The sequence below is a fragment of the Pleurodeles waltl genome, chromosome 9 (assembly GCF_031143425.1).
Source record: "Pleurodeles waltl isolate 20211129_DDA chromosome 9, aPleWal1.hap1.20221129, whole genome shotgun sequence".
In the NCBI taxonomy this organism is placed as follows: Eukaryota; Metazoa; Chordata; class Amphibia; order Caudata; family Salamandridae; genus Pleurodeles; species Pleurodeles waltl.
Window position 1 is genome coordinate 567,337,983 of NC_090448.1, and position 22,810 is coordinate 567,360,792.

Consider the following 22,810-nt stretch of genomic DNA (forward strand, 5'->3'; position numbering starts at 1 on the left):
GAAGAAGATGCAACAAATTTGATACCTGACGAGCTGGATGATAAGAACATTGTAAAACAGACCAAACAACAACGTGTGAAGGATGAAATATTAGAATTCATGTATTTGGTGTAGAAAAAGTATTGTGTGGAGTAATACGTAGGATTAATTGACTAATTGGGAATTAGAGGATAGTTTGGGTGACTTTGATATAACAACGTGACAGAGTGAACTTAGACAGATTGTGAGACTAGAGATCCTGAGTGACTGTGGGAGAGCATGCCTTGGGCTCATACTCTCTGACTGAGAGCCTGATGTTTGCTGATCGATTGCTGACCTGACACTGCTTAATTTGTAAACAAAAGGATGCCGGTGCTCAAAACCCTCCTCTTAAACACACGGGTGCTGCAATTAAATGTGCGAACATGGAATACTGAGGCAGCGTAATCCCGCTGCCATCTCGGGCCTCTTCAATCCATATAAGGCCACTATCTGTCCCTTCAGCTCACTCTAGCAGCTTTATGCTTTCTCTCATCGTGATGCTTTTTCGTTTTTCTCTTCCTCCGTCTTTCCCATATGTGTCTTTTGCTCGTAGTAAATGCTTGAGGCAGAAGACTAAGCGCCGGCCCTCAAAAATAAGTGCCGGTGCTCAGCACCGGAAACAACAAGCACAAATTAAGCACTGTGACCTGAGCAAGAAGACTGATTCTGCTTGCTGATCCATACCGTGGATAGGTAGGTATGACAATGTGACTGAATGCATTTTTTTGCCTTTTCTTTCTGAGACCAACTGCGCTGTCTTGATAGTTTTTCCTTAGCTAGATATTTTCCTAAATTCGTGTTCTAAATTGTTTTGCATGAAGTCCAACATGCTGATGCTAATCTGGGTTAGTTGAGGCTATCCATCTGACCACTGACAATTTGCAGGGACAAATGTATGACAAGCTATCGTGCTAAATCCTATGTATTATATAACCTTATCGCAGCTAACTTTGATATTGATCTGTACTGTTGCTTTAGAATGTATTGTGGTTCAAGATTTGATTAGATTGCGTTTCTTCCGTCGCTTTGGTCAACCAGTATTGTCCTTATATATGTTTCATTTGATATTGAGATTAATCCACATGATTTTAGCATTGTTAATATAGGGAAATAAACTTACTAAACTTTTACTAAAGGTGTGGTTATTCATGACCTTTCAGTCATTGTGCGTGACAATTACTGACCCCATTGATTATTGATTTGACTAATGATCATTGATTATTGCTTGTTGATTATTGTTTCTGTTCTGGAGCTATGGTAAGAACACCCCGAACAAGTCAAAAGTTTTATCGACCTAGACGCATCCCCTTGTAAATCAAAAGTACTTATAAAGCACACTGCTGCCTAAAAAGGTGGGTCTTGTCACTGATATGGAACTACACAAGATACATACTAGAGAACAACTAAGGCCAGAATTTATAAAGATGTCACTGAAGTTAACGCAGCAACCAAAGTTGCTGTGCTGCCTTACGTGACAGAGATATGGCACTGTCCTGCGCTAGCGCAGAATCACGCTGATGAGTGCCACGTACACATCTTTTCACCATAGTGCAAGGGTGAGTGCATGAGGTTAGCATAGGTTTTGTACTGGAAGTGTACCAACCCTAGGCAAACTTTACAAATATTCCCACTCTGGATGTGTGCCGTACTGTGCAACTTACATGTAATGTGAGAAAAGTTAGGAGAAAAGAAAAGCATTCTCCTCTCAGTTCTTTCTTCAAAGAACTATTATTTTAGGTTTAAAACCATGTGTACTATTGTTAGATAGGGTCTGGATAGGGTTTTGAGTAAAAAAAACATGGGTGGTTGTCTAGGAACCTCACTGTACTACCCATGGAACGCCTCCTTGATGCAGAGTAGGGCAAAGCAGCGCTTTAGCTGCTTTGTATTACTTTCAGGCAACTTTCCAGTGCAAAATTAAGCATCCCCCGCATTGTCTGAATACTTCTTCACGCCTGATGAGGAGCCAGGGAACACTGTGGGGGCAGGCAGAGTGGAGCACCAAACTGATGAGGCTGCCACCAGATGCCTGTAAGTACACCCAATACCAGGAATTGAAAGGAGGGGGAGAAACATGCCCTATCAACTCTGCTCCTTTGCACTCTCCAGTGACCCCCCCCCACTACAGGCTACCCCCTCCATGCTATATAACACCCCGTGAACACTGTGGGATACTCATGACACATCTGCAAAGATCAAAGATCTGTGGGCCCTGATACCATGCTGAGAGGATGGATGGCCCTCATGTGACTCTTCCCTGGCCCAGTGCGGGTCTATAACAACAAAATACATCCCACAAGTGACCTCTCATAGCACTATGGCACCACTGCAAATTACGCTGGCGTCTGATTTTTTGGTACACTGGCCTGCGTTGTTGCCCATTCCTGGGCCCCTGATGGTCCAGAATATTCCTGCACAGTCTACAGCCAAACGCCCCTCTAAAGACTTACCTGAACAGTGGCGGAGATGCAATCTGAAAAAGGAGAGAGGGGTGAAGAGGGGGGCTCCTCATTCACTTCCTGGACACTCATGCTATCCCACAAATATTCACCAATGTACCACAGGAACTGCTTCTGCCCCCCCGATAACTGTGCATAGGGGTGAGGCAGGTACCATAATGAACTTCATCAAACATGGACCGCAGTGCGGATGGTGGCTGGATGTGGATCAAGTGGTGGGATCGGACCGGCTACCAAGTTAAGCATACAGGGTGAATGCCTTGTTTCGATCATAGCCCTTTGCAACTCCCTGTACCTCACTTTTAGGCAAGACTGCTCGAGCCACGCTATTGAGCTACTGACAGTGACTCAAGGATCTGGAGGGTCCAGCACACCGGCTCATTGACATTTTAGCTCCTTCTGGCACAGAGAAGGTTTTACAGTGTGAGCCGCGCCACACTGTACAACTGATTCGATGATGAGTCACAAGGGTGGACCCGGCCCTCAACAGCTGCAACAGCAGTGATGATATTATGATCCGCTCCGTGGCAGGACCTCCAACTGACATGGCGGCATAACAAAAAAGCATGGACATTAAACTGGACATGATACTAGCAGCCATCACAGATACCAGGCAAGATCTGAGCGCCAAGGTGGAGCAGTTGCAACTGAATTAAATCTTTTAAGCGACGGTCAATGAAAACTAGCAGCCAGTGACACCCGCACTGAACATGAGATCACAAAGATCTGCCTGAATATACAAGACCTAGAAAGACAGGCTTGTCTCCTCACTGACAAGGTCCCTGAATTAGAGGCTCGGGCGGAGGACTCCAAAGGGCGCTCACATTGAAATAATCTCCGTGAGGTGGGTTTCCCAGAGGGGGCGGAAGGGGCAGAACCTGTCACATTTTTCACAAAGTGACTATTGAGAGAGGTGGTACCGGGACATTTATTACCACATTTCCTTATAGAGTGAGCTCATCATGAACCAGCACACTGACCATTGGTAGGGGCCTTTCCCAGGTCTGTAAGTGGCCTATATTATGAACTACAGAGAAAAATAAGCTTTATTACCAGCAGCTAGAGCGTCTGGGCCACTTCACTGTGACAATGCCTGAATATTCATTTTTCCGCATTACACCGTGTTGGTGCAGCACGGCAGGGACTTCTTCTTGAGGGTGACGTGCAAATTGCAGCAAGTTGGCCTTCGCTAGTCCTTTCTCTTTCTGGTGAAACTCAAGTTAATAGCAGGGAATAGAAGTTACTTTCTTATGGAACCAACAGATGCCTGGGACTGGGTGGAGCAAAGTCGCTATGAGACATCCACCCACTCATCACCAGCAAGCCGCCAATGTGCAGTGCGACCATGATATAGTAGGAAGCGTAAAACTAAAAAAAATAGCGGTGCTGGGGCTCCAGGGGTGCCCACACTAGAACAGGCAAAGGAGGAACAGACACTTGCAGTGGCAGTCACACAGTAGGCGGACCAGCTCTCGCCCCCTGCTCATGCCTCAGAAGATGGAGTATCAGATGTTGACTCCTTCACTCTATCGGCAGCTTGGATTCTGGAACTCTACCAGAGGTGACACCACAAACAGCAGATGTGATCCTGTAACTCAAGGAATCTGATGCCAAAATGGCATGCCTCTGCATCCATAATGGTGTAGAAATGGGTCCATCCGATGGCATCAGTGCGAATGAAGGTACAAACTGCCTCTATATTTAAAGAGTTAGGAACAGGCTGACCGCCCCCTTCGCCCCACTCCTGGGCAAACATGAGACACAGTGGTGCACATGTAGGAGCATCCCATCCATGGGACATTCTTTTGAAAGTTTTGGCTATCACATGCTTTAGCGTTGCCTTGGGTAGGGAGTTGGGGTTTTGTTTTTATTGTTTGCAGAGTTATGTGGTTTGCTAATATATTCTATTTCAGGAAATGTGACATCTGTTGTAGGGTGTATACTCTGTGACCCACCATTAGCAAAGACACTGACATGACCAAAGCTATTATAATCACATGGAATGTCTGTGGTATGGGTACCATGTGGAAGAGACATGTGGTCCAACAGAATGTCCAATGGAGGGGTGCACAAATAGCACTATGACAAGAGGCCCATATCACGGGGTAAGACATTCAACTTCAAAAACGCTGGAAAGGGCAATGTTTCTGTACTACGTACTCTGTCTTCACTCATGGAGCCCTTTTTTGGGTTAGGCCAGGGGTCCCCTTCAGACCTTTAAACACCGAAAGTGACCCAGAAGGTTAACACGTACTGGTTGAGGGGCAATAATATGGGAGGGTGGTGCTATTGGGAAGCATTTTCACCCCCAATTCAGCGCAGCTGGCCTATTTTGCATTTCTGTTCTCTGCTCACTAAATGTGCCCATTTCTTCTGGAGCATGGGTTGGGACTTCAACTATGTGCTTGATCTGCAGCTGGATTGCTCCCACCCACCACTCCCACACTCCCCAGTGGCAGCAGCAGCAACACATCTCTCACAGTGGCTTTGACACTGGAACCTGCTAGACTGCTAGAGATCCTCACACCCCACCTCCAGGGAATTCTCATATTACTCCCTCCCCCCACATCACTTACATGTCCACTGGACTCATGGCTACGGGGGCGGAGGACATGGGGAAGACCTTCTCTAACCATAACCCCTTGCAGGTTCAGTTTGAGTGGGGAGCACCATGCCTACCAGTTCCCACCTGGTGGTTACAATCTACAATGCTTGAAGATCAAGTTTTCCAGGACACAGCAGCGGACACACTGTCCCATAGCCTAACAGACAACTGAGGAACATCCTCATCCAAGTTAATAAATTGAGAAGCGATGAAAGTTGTCATGAGGGGCCATTGCATTGGTACGGGGGTGAGGGCAGACTTAAGAGAGAACTTTCTGATATTAAGAGCTCCCTTGGTGCATTGGAAGCAAAGGTCCGAGCTGACCAAGCAGAGCTGGGTATACGAGGGAAACCCGGGACAAACATGCACAACTAATTGAGCAATTACGCCATCTGGTCTTCTACACGTATCAGGCAAAGATGCACGTTGGGCAACTTGAGACGCTTACTGGCTTGGCTCTTGCACAGTGCCAATCCATTCACAACAATCACAACAGTCGAGGCCACATACCAGGCAGAGATTCATACTGCTTTCACTGCACAATATCAGACCTTAAATGACCCTCCTGCCGTGGATCAGCAGATTGACATGCAACTGCACTGGAAATATACAAAGCTCAAGCTAGGGGGGCCGCCTTATATGGAGCTGAACTTTGGGGCCATTGTAATTTGGCGAATCTGGCTAGGGCGGAAAATCAGTTTCTAAAAATGATGCTAAAGGTTCCATCGAGTACCCCATCTTTGCCCATTCGCCTGGACCTAAATCTTTTTTCAATTTCACAGATTGCTGCCCTAAGGCCTCTGCTGTTCTGGATTCGGTTGTGGACAACAGATGCCCTAACCCCTTTTCGGTGTGGCCTTCTCAACGTGGTGGGCCACGATTCTAGCATTAAAACTAAATGGTGTGTCTTTGTTAAACAATCTTTCTCTCGGCTTGGCTTAGGGTCCTATTGGCATGATCCTATTTCTATTTCTAAAAATGCTGCTCAGCTGTTAAAGGATGCTTTTTGGCATAATGTTCAGGTTGGACAATTTGTTAGTTCTATGCCATTGTCTATGTCTGACAATTTTTTACTTGTTAAATGACATTATGAATTTGAGCCCTTTCTGGACGCAAAGTTATCTCCATTTGCTCGTGCCCTTTTTATTAAGTTTAGGATTGGGTCTCTCCCTCTGTGCTGTTTTACGTATAAATGGTCCAGCTCAAATAATAGATCTAAACACTGCCCGATGGGTTGTAAAAGTGAAGAAACTGTTTCTCATGTTTTCTTCCACTGTCAAGCGTATCATAAACAAAGAGCACTTTGGCTCATTCCGCTTTGCAAACAGTTAGGGGTTAGATCCTGTCTCCACGCTGAGAGAATTTGAAAATGCGACCCGTCCGTGCAGATAGCTCTACCAGTGGCAAGATTTCTTGAGTCAATCTGGCGGTTGAGATTAGCAGTTTTAAGGAACAAAACTGTGTAGTTACTGTTTAGTTTTACCTATGTATATTTACTTAATCCGGATGTATGATTGTAGTCTTTGTTGTATAGGACATAGACTTTGGTTCGGTTTATTATGGATTATTTATAGATCTATGGAACTGATCCCTCATTTTATGTCGTGAGAATTTTAAAATGAGATTCATCCACCCAGATAGTTTTATTAATGGTAAAAAAAAAAATGGTATTATTCTGACACTCGAGATTAGCAATTTTAAGGAGTAAGATTGGGAATTAATTTTTAGATTTAATTATGTATATTTATCAAATTGGATGTGTGATTGCTCCTTAGGATATAGACATTGGTGTATTATATTTTTAACTAGTGCTGCTTTATGGAACTAGTTTCCTTATTGAGTACAGCCTTTCATTATATTAAGCGATGTTTATCTGACTGTTTATTTTTTTTGTTTGTTTTTAACTTGTTTTGTCCTTTTTAACTGTGTTTTTATTTTATTTTTTTAGTACCCCCGGCTTTTAAGAAGCTCTCTTTCTCTTTGTTGTGTATTGTACTTTAATGGTTTGTTTTTTACTTACCGAAATAAAGTTAAATGATGATGATGACATGCAACTGTTCCTCTCCTCAGTCGATTTACCAGTCCTTACTCCACTACATAGGGAAGACTTTAATGCTCCCCTTTCATTGCTAGAGATATGAGGGGCAATACGGGGTGCGGCGACTAATGAGACGCTGAGAATGGACAGATTCACAATCGAATTCTATAAATCATACAAACACCTCCTAGCCCTTAAGCTTCTCAAACTTTACCAGTAGGCCCTCACGGAGGATTGGCTATCACCAACACTCTGAGAATCTCTCTTAGTGTCACTTCCCAATCTTGGGAGAGACCCCCGTGGAGCTTGCCTCATACCGCCCATTGTCAGTGTTGGGTTCTGACTTCAAGGTACTGAGCAAGATAATAGTGGGCAGGCTGTATGACCACATGCCATGCCTGGTGCATAGAGATCAGAACGGCTTTGTGCCAGGGAGGTCCACCAAAGTAAATATACATCGTTTGCACAGGATATTGGGGCATTCTCCAGTCCACTGGCCATTTGTTGTGTGCTTGGTATTGGACTTGGAGAAAACTTTTGATACAGTAGATTGGAATTATCTGTTTTCCACCCTGACAGCTTTCAGCATTGCAAGCCACCCCCATGAGTTGATCTGACTCTTATGCACCAAACCAATAGCGAGGGTGAAAAACAGACAGTGCATATCCCCCTCCTTTTAAGTGAGCAAAGGGGTGCGTCACGGTTGTCCACTGTCCCCTCTACTCTTTGCTTTAGTGATAGAGTCCTTAGCTGAGAGACTTCAACAACAGGGACCCTCCTGAGTTATCCCATTATTCGGGGAGACCCACATTGTCTCGCTATATGTGGATGCCATGTTAGTCCATATTTGTGACACAAGGGAGGGCGTTGCTGATATCCAACATATATTGCAGGAATTCTGTGCTGACTCTGGCCTAGGGGTAAACTGGGCAAAAACATGCCTGTTTCCGTTACATTCGAACTATCTGTGGCAGAAATCCTCATATCCTTTGCACTGGGAGCCACATACATTACTATATCTTGGTTTAAATATTTATCACGAGATACAGGATCTAATAGATGGCAATCTCACAAGAGCTATCTCAGCCTTACATCCCCCAAATGAGCTCTACTGCTCACAGTACAATGTTGAGTATCCATGCCCAAGAGGGTAATGCTCCCTTGGCTACTTTACTTTTCTGACAATCTCCCAGTCCGGGTGCGTAGATCCACATTTCGCAGCCTGCACTCTGCACTGGCTAGTTTTATTTGGAATAAAGGGAGGCGCTGCATTGCTCTATGTAAGCTGCAGCTACCTGTGGACAAAGGAGTACTAGGCGTTCCAAATTTTGAGCACAGCTGCAGTGGCCTGTATGTTGGCTAGCAGGTCACCTCACAGAGGAACTGGGATGCCCCACAGTGGCCCTAGTATAACACGTAGTCCAGCAGACATTCCTTCGTCAAGCCAAACCCTCTAAACTCTAATAGATTTCTGCAAACTGCATGCAAGAGCTTTAAACGTTGTCTGCAACTCATGCTGCAGATCCCTTGCTACACTCCCAAGATTCCCCTAGGTTCTATAGCCTCATTTGGAGAAATGCTGGTGGAAGGGGACGTGGAAGTCTGAAAAAAGGCAGGAGTAAATGTATTAGGCTCTCTGTTTCAAGGAAGTAGTCTTTTACCCTACGATCATTAACAGGAGGAGTAGAACCTCCGTGACAGTCACTTTTAGCCTACAGATGTTTATTAGCGGAACTGGAGTGCCTCTTGCGTTTCAAGACACTGAGCCAGGCCAACACCCACCCATACACACATTACACAAATGGGCGAAGGACCTAAATTGTTCACGTGGTTCGTACGGGCGCTGGCAACACTGCACAAGACCCATTGAATGTATTCCGTAGGGAATGGGAGAGGGACTTGGGTTGCAAGCTAACCAAGAAAGAATGGGAGATGGCACTCCAATATCCCAGAAAACTGTTGCGGAATGCCATGTTCCAATACATCCAACATAACATATTAGATCGTGCTCACCTCACCCCCGAGAATCTGTCCCGAATGTTTGGGTCTTCCTCCACATGTTCGAGATGCCACCAACCAGGAGCTGGTATGATTCACATGTTCTGGAGCTGCTCATAGGTGATTGCTTTATGGGCAGCAGTGTCCGCTGTGGTAGGGGAGGTAAATGGACTCATGCACTGTTGGGATTGTTTATATGCCCCAAAACTGCCAAAGGTAGAAATCACTTCATAGATCTAGCATTACTGATAATGTGCCAGTTGCTATGTACTGTAAATCCCCGGCATTACGAAGTAGGGATCACTAATGTGTAGAGTGATGCTTACGTGGAGGAGGGCGGAGGTGGCGGTGCACCGGAGAGAGGAGGTGCGAGGATTGCCCAAATATCCCAATGCAGCAGATTGGGAGACGCTGCTATATGACATGCTCATGTACAAAGAAGAGCTAAGTGACCATCTTTAGAATATGCCATGGCGTGGCCATGCCCCTCCTCTCTTTTCAACTGTGAGGGTCTGTCTATTCCTCTACCTTTACCCCCCTCCAATCCCCCTCTCTCCCCTCCACTACCCATTTTTTTGTGGTGAATGTTTACATGGCCGCCCAGACATGTTATATCGCCCTTCCCGAGTACCCTTGGTGTACCCAAAGAAACCTTTAAAGGCCCTGTTAATATTTAGTTGTCACCGCCAACATTGTATGTGTACAATCATTTCTAGAGTTGAGACGATTCGCAAAAGTGGTAGATAATACCGCGGCATGACACGATGTCACCAGATGAGCATTGTTCTGTTGTTGTTTGTTTTTTGATTGTAAGAACTGAACCAAGGGAGATGACACAAATCCACTAATAACTCTGCGAGAGGAAAACCGCATCTGTCATTGTGAAAGTGGCTTTATTATGTATGATATATGTAATTGCTGATAATAAACAATGTAATAAAATTGGTTGTAAAAATGCATTTTATTCACCTAAATTCAATCCATGTTAGCAAAATATTTGGTGAATCTGCCATTGGTGTTTTGATCAATTAAAAATTGCGTTTTACCTTTCAAGTCTCTTTTCAAGTCATTTCTACACACGTTCCAATAATCTCTGTTCAGTCTCAACACTTTCCTATTTTCGCAAATGAAATGAAATATAACAAATATTACAGGTAAAAGGGTCACTGTCAGAAAATGTAATACTGACCGTAGCTTGGTGGTGGGATGGGCTTTGTCTGGTTCTTCTCACAGTCTTCCAAACGTTTCCGAAGGGACACAATCTCCCGCCGCACAGCCAGAACATTATTTTTGTCATACACTTCCAGCTGATTGACAATAAGTGAAATGTTGCGAATCTGAAAAGCCCCCAGAAAACAAGGATAGATCAAAGAAAACTATGAGGAGAAAGTAATGAAGCCTGAAGCATCAAGCAGAGGAGCATAATTCGCATAGATGGTGTATTAAGATCCAGAAATAAACTCTGCAGATGCAGCTGTATTTTAAAAACAAAACAGATTTGAGAACTGTCACAGGAGTAATAGCTCTACGTCCAACAATAGCCATTTCAGCGACCCAGAAGGTAATTTAGATCTCAAGTCATCACCGTTCACCAAAAATTGTTTTGCTGACACGGTGGGGGCACTTTAGTGATACCTTACTGTGCCAACTGCACGCCCTGCCTCGGTGTGTGAGGAGCCACGTGGCATTTTTTGCATTTTCCGAAGACAAACACCCAAAATCTGGGTTTTGTTTTGGTAAATATGAAGTAATTGCCCCTGATGTGCTGGCAGTTTCAGGTATCTCATGAGAGACATTGATAATTGTTAAATGCACAACAGTCTTGGACAAGAAAAAAACACTGCTGTCATGACATGAGTAGGGCAAATAATGAGCCTTCCAACACCCGGCAGTTGGTGGACCAGCCATAGAGGGAGTGTTTCTGAAGGCAAAGCTGTCAGTTAGTACTTGGAAACACTGCCCTTTCCTCTCTAAGAGAGGCTGGTGGAATCAAAAGCTGGGAGGACAGGTCGTACACCAACTTCAAGCAGAGGACCAATGTCCTCCTCCGCTGTAAATGACCACCTAAGACTCTAAACCAGGAGAGTCCCAAGGACCAGCTCCCATATTAGGCTATGACACAGCAGGTGTATTTGGAAAAGATTCGTAGACCAGTCTATTACATGGCCATCTTTTGAATCTGTTATTTATATAACTTCTATTTTAATCTACAACTACTAATTCTACTTTTGATGGCAAAGACTATACAAATTTGCTCCAAATAGGATAGATGCCATAGAAGCCATAATGCGTAAGATCTTACCATCTTTAGAACAACTGCAGGTACTTTTTACATTGCTGTGCTATTACGGAAATAAATGTCAGTACATTTTTGTGGTAGACGATTAATTGAAGGCTCCTTGCTAAACAGGTCACATCGGTTCTCAGGGCTCTGGTGCCCAGCTTGCCATATTGCGCAATTGATAACTCACTGTCAGTATCTAATGCAGAAAACATCCTCCAGAGTTGATGACTAGACAATTAATCAAGCGCAAACAGTACCAAGCGTCTCTCTACTGCCGGTTGCAATGGCTTCTAATACATTTCCTGAGCCGAAGACAGCAGTAGTGAGTTCTGGCTGCTAACATTTACAATACACAGTACCGTCCACACTATTTGACCACCGTGATTACATTTAATAAGCATCGTGATTAAATTGAATGGGCACTGACACAGAGTGGAGTCTAGCAGGGAGAAACAAAGAATGAATACACAGGCACAGCAAGGCATCCCCAACATTCTCAAGTTATAGTTTTGCAGCTTTATTCGGCAAAATAATGCGATAATAACAACACAAACATAAAACAACACAAAACAGTATAAATATAACTATAAAGATTCGTAAAAATAATTAACTAATAGATAAAATCCTAATGTTACCTATTAGATCTCAAACACACTTTGTAAATCTTGCCCATACAATAAATAGTCACAGGAGAGGAACGCATTTGTAAATATAAAAAGGCAGTCTCCAATTCGTAAAATGAATTTGACTTACTGACGGTTTCAGATATGTGGTCCTCTGTAACTTAAATAGGTTACAAAGGAACATAAGTGTATCATGGTCGGTGTTCAGCAAATATCGCACAAACAAGAACTATTTCAATTAGAAGGAGGTTACCACCTTGGATCCTTGAGTAAAATGTGCATCACCCTTGCTTTAAACCTTCTAAAAAACTTGCGTTCATAAACACTGGATAGAAAATCAAGACAATACTGTAGCCCCGCATAGTTCATCGTAAGCTAATAAGATAGTACTGAGAATTTATTAGTTTCAAATTCTTCTCTCAATAGTGACCTACGATTAAAAATACCTTCTTGATACTGAGGCCCATATTTATGGTTGGTTTGCACCGCGTTAGCATCATTTATTTTAACGCTACTACAGCGCAAACTTAAATCCATATTTATATTTTGACACTAGACCCATCTAGCGTCAAAATATAGGAGTTAGCGTCATGCTGTGGATGCAGCAAACTACCTTGCGCTAATTAGATGAAAGCTAGGCATTCCCGTCCACAACATGATGGTAACCCTCTGCCGCCATATTTATACTCTGGCGCAGAAACAACGTGCACGGAGTCGGTGGACCCAAATAATGGCGCTACGCCTGCTTAGCGCTATTAATTAATGCCTGGGTCAGACCAAGCTTTAGGGCACCTGTGGACCCATTTCCATGGCCAAACACCATGGAATGAGCCCACAGATGCCCACCTCAAGCCCCAGGAACATCCCCACCCACACCAGAGGGACACCACAGGATGGGGTAAGTATTGGTAAGTACTTTTTTTTTTGGGTGGGTGTGCCACTGGGGCCCCTGACATGGGGCCCCCTGCCTGGCTCTGGGTCTTTTAGCCTTTCCCAGGAGACACTGGTCCCCTGTGCTGGCCATTGGGGTGGTGGTAGGGCGTCAGAAAATGACGCTAGGCTGGTTAGCAGCATATTTATTGCCACTAACCAGCTGAGTGTCATTTCTGACCCACTACTGCCTTTTTCCCTACCACAATCCCCCCCGGCTAGCATCTTTTCTTTAGATGCTAGCCATTCCTTAGCACTAGCGTGCACCATTCCATTGATATGCCGCTATGAAATGGCGCTTTCAGGCGCTAAGGATTTTGATGCAAAATTGCATTTGCGCAGTTTTGCGTCAAAAACCATAAATACGTCCCTAAATGTATCTGCCTTTTTTATATCATAAGGGCTATCAAACTAATGTATGTCAGAACCACACCTGCCGGAACAACTCATTCCTGAACAACGAGGTCAGAACAATAACCTCATTGTTACCACTAATGCCTTTATCACGAATGCCTTAACGATTTATCGTTGTATAGGCATTCCTGGTAAAGGCATTAGTGATAGGCATGCATTGGTCCAGCATGCGTCCACCTGGCCCCCCACCCCCAAAAATTACCATGACCCCACCACCCCCCCTAAAACAACACCAACCCCCCACCCTTGCCCCTAAAACTACCCCAACCCCCACCCCCTCCCTAAAATTACCGCAACCCCCACCCTACCCCCACAACCTAAAACAACCCCAACCCCCACCCCATCCCTGAAACTTAAACTACCCCTACCCCACCACTAAAACTACTCCGAGCCCCCCACCCTGCCCCTAAACCTAAGCCCCCCAACCCCCCACGCGCCCCTAAAATTACCCGACCCCCCAACCCACCCCTGAAACCTAAACCACCCCAACCCATACCCCTAAAACTACTCCGAGCCCCCCACCCTGCCCCTAAACCTAAACCCCCCAACCTCCACCCCACCCCTAAAATTACCCAACCCCTAACCTACCCCTAAAACCTAAACTACCCCAACCCCCACCCCTAAAACCATCCCAACCCGCCCCTAAAACTAAAAACACCCCGACCCCCCACCCCTGCCCCAAAACTGAAACCCCAACACCCCCACCCCGCCCCTGCCCCTAAAAGTAAAAATACCCCGACCCGACCCCCCACCCCGCCCCTAAAACTAAATCCCCAACCCCCCACCCCGCCCCTAAAACTAAAAATACCCAGACGCCCCACCCGCCCCTAAAACTAAAACCAAAACCACAACCCCCGCCCGCCCCTAAAACTAAAAATACCCGACCCCCGCCCCAAAACTAAGACCCCCGCCCCTAAAACTAAAAATACCCCGACCCCCCCACCCCGCCCCTCTTACCTGACCTGACCCCCCACCCCTAAAACTAAAACCCCAACCCCCACCCCTAAAACTAAAAATAACCCGCGCCCCCCACCCGCCCCTAAAACTTAAACCCCAACCCCCGCCCCTAAAACTTAAAATACCCCGAGCCCCCATCCCGCCCCTAAAACTAAAACCCCAACCCCCCACCCCCACCCCACTTACCTGACTCGTCGCATCGTCCTCCTCAGCCGACTCCCTTGTTTGTGCCTTAACCATGCATGTGCGTTCTTCAGCACATGCGTGGTTAAGGCACAAAACAACGAAGTCGTGGTTAAGGAAAGCGCAGTTCCGCTTTCGTTGGCCACGACTTCTTTGATTCGCAGTCGGCCTTCAGGGCGTTTCCCCTATCAAACACTTCCGAGCACCAATTTTGCAACAGACAGTTTTCACCGAATTAAGCCACAGACATGTAGCTCAAATCAGTTAAATGGCTTTCTAATTTAAACAATCTTGAATTAGCAGCTTTACTATTCCAGCCTGAGACACACAAAATAAGAGGTGCCACATGAAGGACATTTTCAAGACAGCATAGCCTCATCTCGTTGTGACAAATAAAATGGCTGGTGCCATGGGGTGAGCCCTAAAGTCTACTTCAAAGCTGTTTTTCTTCTATTTGAAGCAGCTTTGCATCTATGAGCCCCCCAACCTCCAGTTGGAGAAGAGGAAACACAAGGGCATTTACAGGAATAAAAGGTTTGAATCAATTTTGAGGGTTTATTGCCAACTCTAACTGGAAAATAAAAAAATGCACTCAACGGTATGACACACAACAGCCTTCAGATGTATCATATATTAATCCATTTTTGGGGATTGTCAAAACATGCCCAAAAATCGATGGACGAAGGGACCTTGGTTAATATACATGGGCGGTCATTCCTACCTCCGCCTGCCTGGCGGGAACCGCCAGAAGACCGTACCGCGGTCAAAAGACCGCGGCGGTCATTCTGTCTTTCCCGTTGGGCTGGCGGGCGACCGACCAAAAGGCCGCCCGCCCGCCCAGCGGGAAAGCACCAGCAACGAGGAAGCCGGCTCCGAATGGAGCCGGCGGAGTTGCTGGTGTGCGACGGGTGCAGTTGCACCCGTCGCGATTTTCAGTGTCTGCCAAGCAGACACTGAAAATCAATGTGGGGCCCTGTTAGCGGGCCCCTGCAGTGCCCATGCCAGTGGCAGATTGATCATGAGATCCAGAGTATCCAAAAAAGTTACATAGCAGTCCATCAGATTCTTTAGACCATCCGTTGTTCTTGCAATCAGAATAGCATAGTCCCCACACAGGAGTGCTGGGATTGCATTCTGATTCCAACGCGGCACATCTTGGCCAGCATTCCTGAACTCAGCCACTAGCCCATTAGGGCAGACAGTCACCAGTTGGGCCATATCTTACTCTTACTGTCAATTCGTTTTGTATTCTGCAATTCTGTTCAGAAAATCAACAATGGATACACCCACACCCTTAAACTCTAAAATGGGCCATACTTTAAACATGTTCATTCTGTTGGATCCTGAAGTCAGATCCATGAAGACAAGATGTAACGAATCACTTAAAACATAAGTACACTTGCATGACTACAAATGAAGATTTAAACATTGTTCTAAGATGTCTACCCCTGGACCAAAACTGCGTTGACAGTCCACAAGCATATTATTATCAGAAGTCCAAAGCCTTATCCTGGACATAGATATGATGCCACAACTTTAACTACTGTCTATCGAAGAGATAGGTGGTAGCACTTGGGGTCACTTGAGTCACCTTTTTAAAAATAAAACTAGAATAATAGTAAAAGTAGATCTGTGACTGCTTTCCCGTCTGGTCATAACTATGTTCTGTTTAATTCCTGCCATTGCTGTGGCCTGCAGTTGTGTTATGGATATCTGAATATGCTACAAATATTATGTGCAATAATCAGTTCATTTAGTGAACATCTATGAGAGGTTCTAGATACTGCTTGGGCAGCTTGGTCTATTAAAATTCCAGATTTTTAATATTTAAAAATATCCGTTGATATACATTACAGTTTTCTTTCTTTTCAGGTAAGCTTGGGATGAACATTTGGGTGGCATGGAAAACATCTGGCAATCAAGAGGTATAGGGCTGTTTTTAGGACCAGATGGGCAGAGAAATCCAGATGTTGCTCTTCAGAATAGCTAATAAAATCTGTGGCTTTTAAATCAATACATGATTGTATGTCGAAATGTCGACAACAGAAACATTTTTCTACCAAAATATTGTGGTAAAAAAATCAAGATCAACATTTTTAAAAGGTTAATGCATATAGATGCGTATAGTACCTTACTTACTCCATATCTACGTACCTTAAAAATATCCCTCTCTCTCTCTTTCAATATATATATATATATATATATATATATATATATATATATATATATATATATATATATATATATATATAACTGTCATTTACATTTTATTTCGTTAAGGTAGCTAGTACCTATATGTGGAGTTAAAGTAAACCTATATTCGCCTATATAAACTTATCTTCACTGTATTTTGGTCCTTGATGTTTTGTCCACAGTATTATGATAGCATAATATTCCGAATTTAACATTAAGTGAGTATTCCCAATGCATATGGAAAATTCGACTGTAAAACGCATCATTTGGTTACATTTGTGAAAACAAATACTTGGGAGAATCGACTAAACTCTCTTCTAGAGTGCTGGACATAGTCATTGCATGATACTTCATTACATATATACTTCACAAAAGCCAGTGTGAAGGAGAGCAGTATAAATCAAGTTATATAGATGGTGTTGGTTGTCATAGTGCATGGATCAATTTTCACTGCACATGTTGATTAGCACAGCGTATGCTGGTATAAATGCTATTTTCTGAAAATACACACCAATGCCAATTCATGTTTGCTTTTTTTCCTTTCTACTCTCTTGAGTGTTACTTCATGAGAAACCCTTTTGAATTTCCCCATAGTTTTACACAATGTCTCAAAGCTGAAGAAATTGACTCTCACAGCTCACAGTCTGTTAGAAGAGTCTTCTAAGATAAATAATTATTGCATAGTATCTATGGCCAGGTGCTAAATACTATATTTCTCACACCTGTTATGTGCTTTGGGCGTAACATGCAGATTTTGGTACTAAATGCATCAAAATCTGCATGACCCAGTATTTTACAGGTTTTTTCTCCCCTTAAATACTGAAAGGTTTGCCCACCTGAAATTTAACATGGAATGCAGTTCCATCACACGCACTACATAGCAATGCGATAAATACTGCACAATTCTGAATTCCGATGAGACATAACAGGAGTTACTGTACACATTGGGAAGTATAAGGCAAATCATAAAAGGGACCAATGATTCATTTGAGCAGCTTCCGAAGACAGTCACAATAGAGCAGGTCACAGAAAATACAAATACCCATACATCGTCTTTTGTCACTTGTTCTTGACTAGGTCAATGACTACATAAAACCTTTTGATGCATAGAGTTCAGAGGACACTTTCTAATGGATCCATGACTACTGGAGCACTGTTTAACACGATCAGATACAAACTGGTCTTACCTCCTGAAATAGGATATGTACAATGACATTGGTTCCTTCCATAGACGCATTCAGTTGTAAAATGAGAGTTTCCATCTCCTTAACTTCCAGTTTCAGCAGCTCAAAGTCAAGCTCAGTATATGATGATCCTTCCATGGCCTCCAAACGGACAGTCAAATTTGTAATCTTCTGTAGATAGATGTTTAGGGTTTGTTGGTAGCTTTGAATCTGTAGATGGGAATTAACAATTGACAATTATCATGAATGCGAGACGCTTCTTAAACGGGCCCTCCCGTGAATGATGTCATAGGTAGATCTTAAACCAAAGCATACATCATCAGACAAAGAAATGTCCTGAAATGTCTGTGGGGTTCATTATTAGCGTTGCTCTTTTTCTGTACCCTGGATAGTGCTTTAAGGGCCAACACGGAGTCCAATAATAATGTTATATGCTCACATACCAGACACACAGTTTAACATTACTGGTAAATGAAGACGAAATATTTTTTGAAATAGCAAGCATGAGTACAGGAGAAAGGTTGGTGGCTATTTTCAACAGATGAAAAGCACTGGATATGGGGAAGGACAAAAGGCCATTATATGCTATATTTAGTGGAGCTGGCTCCATTGGAACAGGAAACGGAAGTGGGTGTGTTAATGCTCATTTTAATAATGAATATTAATGTGTTTTGAGTAGAAAATGTAATAACGTAGAGGAAAATAATGAACGCATTTGAAGACGCTACTACCAGAGTGGCGCCATTGTTCTCGGAGTATACTTATTAATGGCTTATTAATATGAAATGTTGAGCTTATGTTTGATTAATGTAGTAATATGTCATATTAAGGGTTATGCATTATTAATTGTAGGCCTTAACTTAGCGAGGTCTTGGCCTAGTTGCACGGCCTCATGTCAAGCTGCATTGCTTAAGCGTTTAATAAAATGGATGCTTAGAGAGTTAAATTGTGATGTTCCACTGGGCTGCCCATGTGCTTATAGCTAAAAGTCTTTCTAATGAGAACTGCTTGCTAAGAGATGATGTACTTGCTAGTGCAGCAATGTTTAATGTAATGTGTGTAAGACTGACTTTCCCAGGAGAAGACAAAGACCATACTGACTGGAGTATAAGCTGCAACAATATTGTTACCTGACGAGCCGGATGATGAGGACAAAAGGAAAGGAGCCAATCACCAACATGTGAACAATGAACTAGTAAAAATGTAGATTTCATTTTTTTTATTGGACAAAGTGTGAGCATGTGAACCCCTGACCAATTCGGATATGGGAAGTAGTTTTAGGAAATCTAACTTAGCCAGACTGCACAGGGAGGGGAAACCACCATTATTTTGTTATCTGTCTTGAGAAGAGACATGCATAACTTTATTGCTTAAAAGACTTTGCTTTTTTCTGAACTTTGATGCTAAATCCTGATGCCTTGCTGATCAGACTGATGTCCTGATGACGAAGACTATCTTAGTTTGCCAATCCAATTGAGGAGAGGCATACTGTCACTAATGTTGTTTGCTATGTCTTTTGCTTTTGTTTCTAGGTACAAACTGCCATTTTGAAAGAGCCATAGTTAGATGTTTTCAAAATTTGTGTTGACTAAATTGTCTTGCATGAAGCCCAAACATGCTATTCTAATCTGGTGTTAGTTAGGGATCTCACTGATGAAGTTCACCACAAGTAATAAAGGCTGATGTCTTTTCTTTCCTGAATCTAAATGTGTGTAATATAGTTTGTGCAGTTATTCTTGCTATTAATTTGCACTGTAACCTTAGGATGTGTAGTAGCTAAAGCTTTGATTAGATTGTGATTCTGTTGCCGCTTTGGACAGCCAGTATTGTTTCTGTATATTATTGATTTTGAGATTAACCTACATTACATTAGCATTGTTAATATAGGGAAATACATTTTCTAACTTTTACATAAAGGTGTGGTTATTCAGGGCCGAGAGATCATGGTGAGTGACATTTACTGACTCCTATTGTTTACTAATGTTATTGATTGTCATTGGTTATTGATTTGTGCATGTACGGGATATATGATGGAAAAACCTTGAAGCGAGTCAAAAGGTTCATCAACCTATTTGCATCTCCCTTGTAAGTTTACTTATTAAAGTCTGATGCGCTAACAGAGATAGTATGAGAGATTGATGGTTTGTCACCTAAGGAGCCCATCATAGAGGTCCAGTACATGGTTTGTCTTTCAAGAGCTCATCATTGCTGAAATTTGGATTCATTTTTTCAATGATACAAATTGTAGTGAAAATGTGCCCCTAAGTGCTTAATATGACTTTCCCAGAATCTCGGAGCTTGCCAATGATTGTTGGAGGATGTTCTCAGCGTTCTAGTGATTATGTGAATGGAGTAGGTTTTGCGTTTGCACAGCTTAGGTGAATTGCAGGTGAATTGTGACATTTGTGAGGGTTTAGGGAGTTTGCATCCTCCAAATGAAGTTGTAGAAGGAGTGTGCGTACTCCGAAGTGTTATAGTAGGGAAGTAATCAAACTTCACATCTGTGTGGCGCTTTGTGCTAAAAAATTGTCCACATGGTTTCTTGGTATATACGGACCATGCATGGTCGAAGACTCTAGTATATTGAAAAGTGCATGAGTCACTTGGTTTTTGTTGTAATTTGTCTGGTTTAATAGGTCAATTGGGCGTGGTCGACAAGTCAGAGTGTGAGTCAACGTGAGTGAAAGAATTTTTGACTGAGATCTGGTGACTCCTATGTGCACCAGGCCAGACCCACTGATCAGATGAGAGTGAAATTTGCGGGTCGAATTTTGCTTGCTAATCAGGGAAACTGAGAAAGAAGGAGTAGCTGTTAGAGCAAAATGCCATCAGTGAAAAATCCGTAAAGTTTCTAAAGCGATTGTGTTACCTTACCTGTAGTAAACAGACAAATTGGGTTTTGATTTTGTTTAGTGCTTGCAATAAAATTGCATTCGTTTAGTGTGAATCTGAGTTTAGAAGGATGAGCTGCAAGACTTTGTCAGCCACTGTACGTGTGATGTCATTGGAGCGGCACTGGGATAGGTTGGTTAGTGAGAAGGGTCACGCACGGATTGGCAGCCGTCCGTGAAGCACAACTGGTTGAGAAGGTGGGTGAAGAGAATTCTGGGATTAAAAGTCACTTGCTGATTTGATTTAGAAAAACATAAAGGTCGCAAAAATGACATTTTTCAAAGCTTTAAAGAGTGCTTTATGGGGAGATGTGTACATTACCACGAGTATAGGGGATGTTTCACCGTCAAAGGGACACCAGCTTACATTGTAATAGAAGAAAAGGGCGTTGCACCAGGTCTTTGGTTAAAGCAGTGAAAATTAACAGAGAAAGATGGGAGTTTAGCGTTTCCTATCCATGGAACATTTAATTTGAGGATCTTAGAGAATCTGAGGAGGGTGCTATATGATTTAAAGCCCCTTCCGAGTCCAGCACAGTCTGAGGCGCTGGCAATTTGGGAGCTAGTAGCTAGACAGCAACAGAAATTTGAGAGGAGGATGAGAAAGGCAGAAAAGACACAAGCGGAGGCTAGGTGGGATGTTGGTCAGAAATTATGGAGAACTGAGACTTTACAGTGAATTAAGATGTTCCCAGCAATTACACAAGACAGTGAGAGAGAAGGAAGGAAAGCTACCAGAAGATCACATAGGAGCCCTTCCAAGAGTAGAGAGCGGAAAACTGGGGAGACTAGGAAATCTTTGACGTATGAGGAAGAATCAGATGATGATGAGTTTATTTTACAGTTATTGAGAAATCGTCCCCTACCATATGTGGCATACAAGAGTGGTCCGAGCACCAGTGCAGATCCATCTGCTCCGACCCAGGTTAATGCAACAATGAGTCTAGTACAGGTTACTCTGAATGTGATACAGTGCCCGATGCAGAGTAGTCTTAACGCATCTTTTACTCTGGTAACACAGAATCATGTGCCACAGTTGAGTGCCCCAAGAATTTACTCTGATGTACCTATTATAGAAACTGCCATAAATCTAATAGTGTCTACGGGACAGGGTTGTCCAAAACCAATGTTGGTTCAGACAGAGCCAACTCCACTTTACTGCCTCAAATGCAGCCACAAGTAATGCTGAAGTACACTCCGACAACAGGGACTCAGACAGATATGTCTGTACTGATGAGCCAGGATATGAGAACTACACAACCACAGAACTTGAATATCAGACCCAACCCAGATGCTGTATCTGTACCTGTTACTATTGGTCCGATTGTACCTTTGTTTACACAAGGGAAAAACAGTGCAGATGGACAGGGAGTCCTGAGTCAGAGTTCAATGAGGGGAGGACTTAACGAGAATATTTGAGTAGTCTCTCCTGTAGGACAGCCCTTTGATGGATTGAGATCATTGCTAGACCTAGGTCCGTTTGAAGTTCCTCTAAGTCAAAACGGGCCAAATGTTAGTCAGAACCTGAAATTACTGACACCGCAGTCTCCGAATTTAGTTGTACAACAGGTGACGCCTGCCAAGGCCAAAAGCATTTCGCTGCAGGGTTTGACAGCCCAACAATTGACTGAATGGTTAGACATGCTGAATACCCCACAGAGTGCTCCTAGGGGAGGGGAGTACTTGAACTATACAAGACTAGGAATGGAAGTGGCCATTTTGATAGAGCCATAGTTAGATGTTTTCCAAAATTGATCTGCTAAATAATTACTGCAGCTAATCCATCCAAAAACAATATGACAATCAGCCATCTGTACCCCAACCTGGGAACGAGGAAACATCTTTCCCTTTACTATGTTTCATTTGAATATCTGTAAGAGGGCTTTTCAGAGTTACTGTGAGACAACAAAACACATCTGAAATGCATGGGCAGTGAAAGGCAGGTGTTCCGTTAACATTTTCGCCTCACTTATTCTAACTGCAAAAGGTTTTTTTCAAACAGCACTCTGGGATGATTGTTTTGAAAGTCG

The 22,810-nt window shown here is 43.4% G+C and overlaps 1 protein-coding gene across 1 annotated transcript in view; it reads right to left on the reverse strand.

Annotated features, from left to right (window-relative positions):
* The window catches only part of LOC138258676 (olfactomedin-4-like), a 111,007-nt gene that overhangs the window by 75,184 nt on the left and 13,013 nt on the right, over nucleotides 1-22,810 (reverse strand). The window contains exons 3-4 of the mRNA XM_069205981.1: nucleotides 17,893-18,099; nucleotides 10,311-10,458 (exon numbers count right to left, since the gene is read on the reverse strand). Of these exons, the coding sequence (XP_069062082.1) occupies nucleotides 10,311-10,458; nucleotides 17,893-18,099 (355 nt within the window). The remainder of the gene's footprint in view (nucleotides 1-10,310; nucleotides 10,459-17,892; nucleotides 18,100-22,810) is intronic.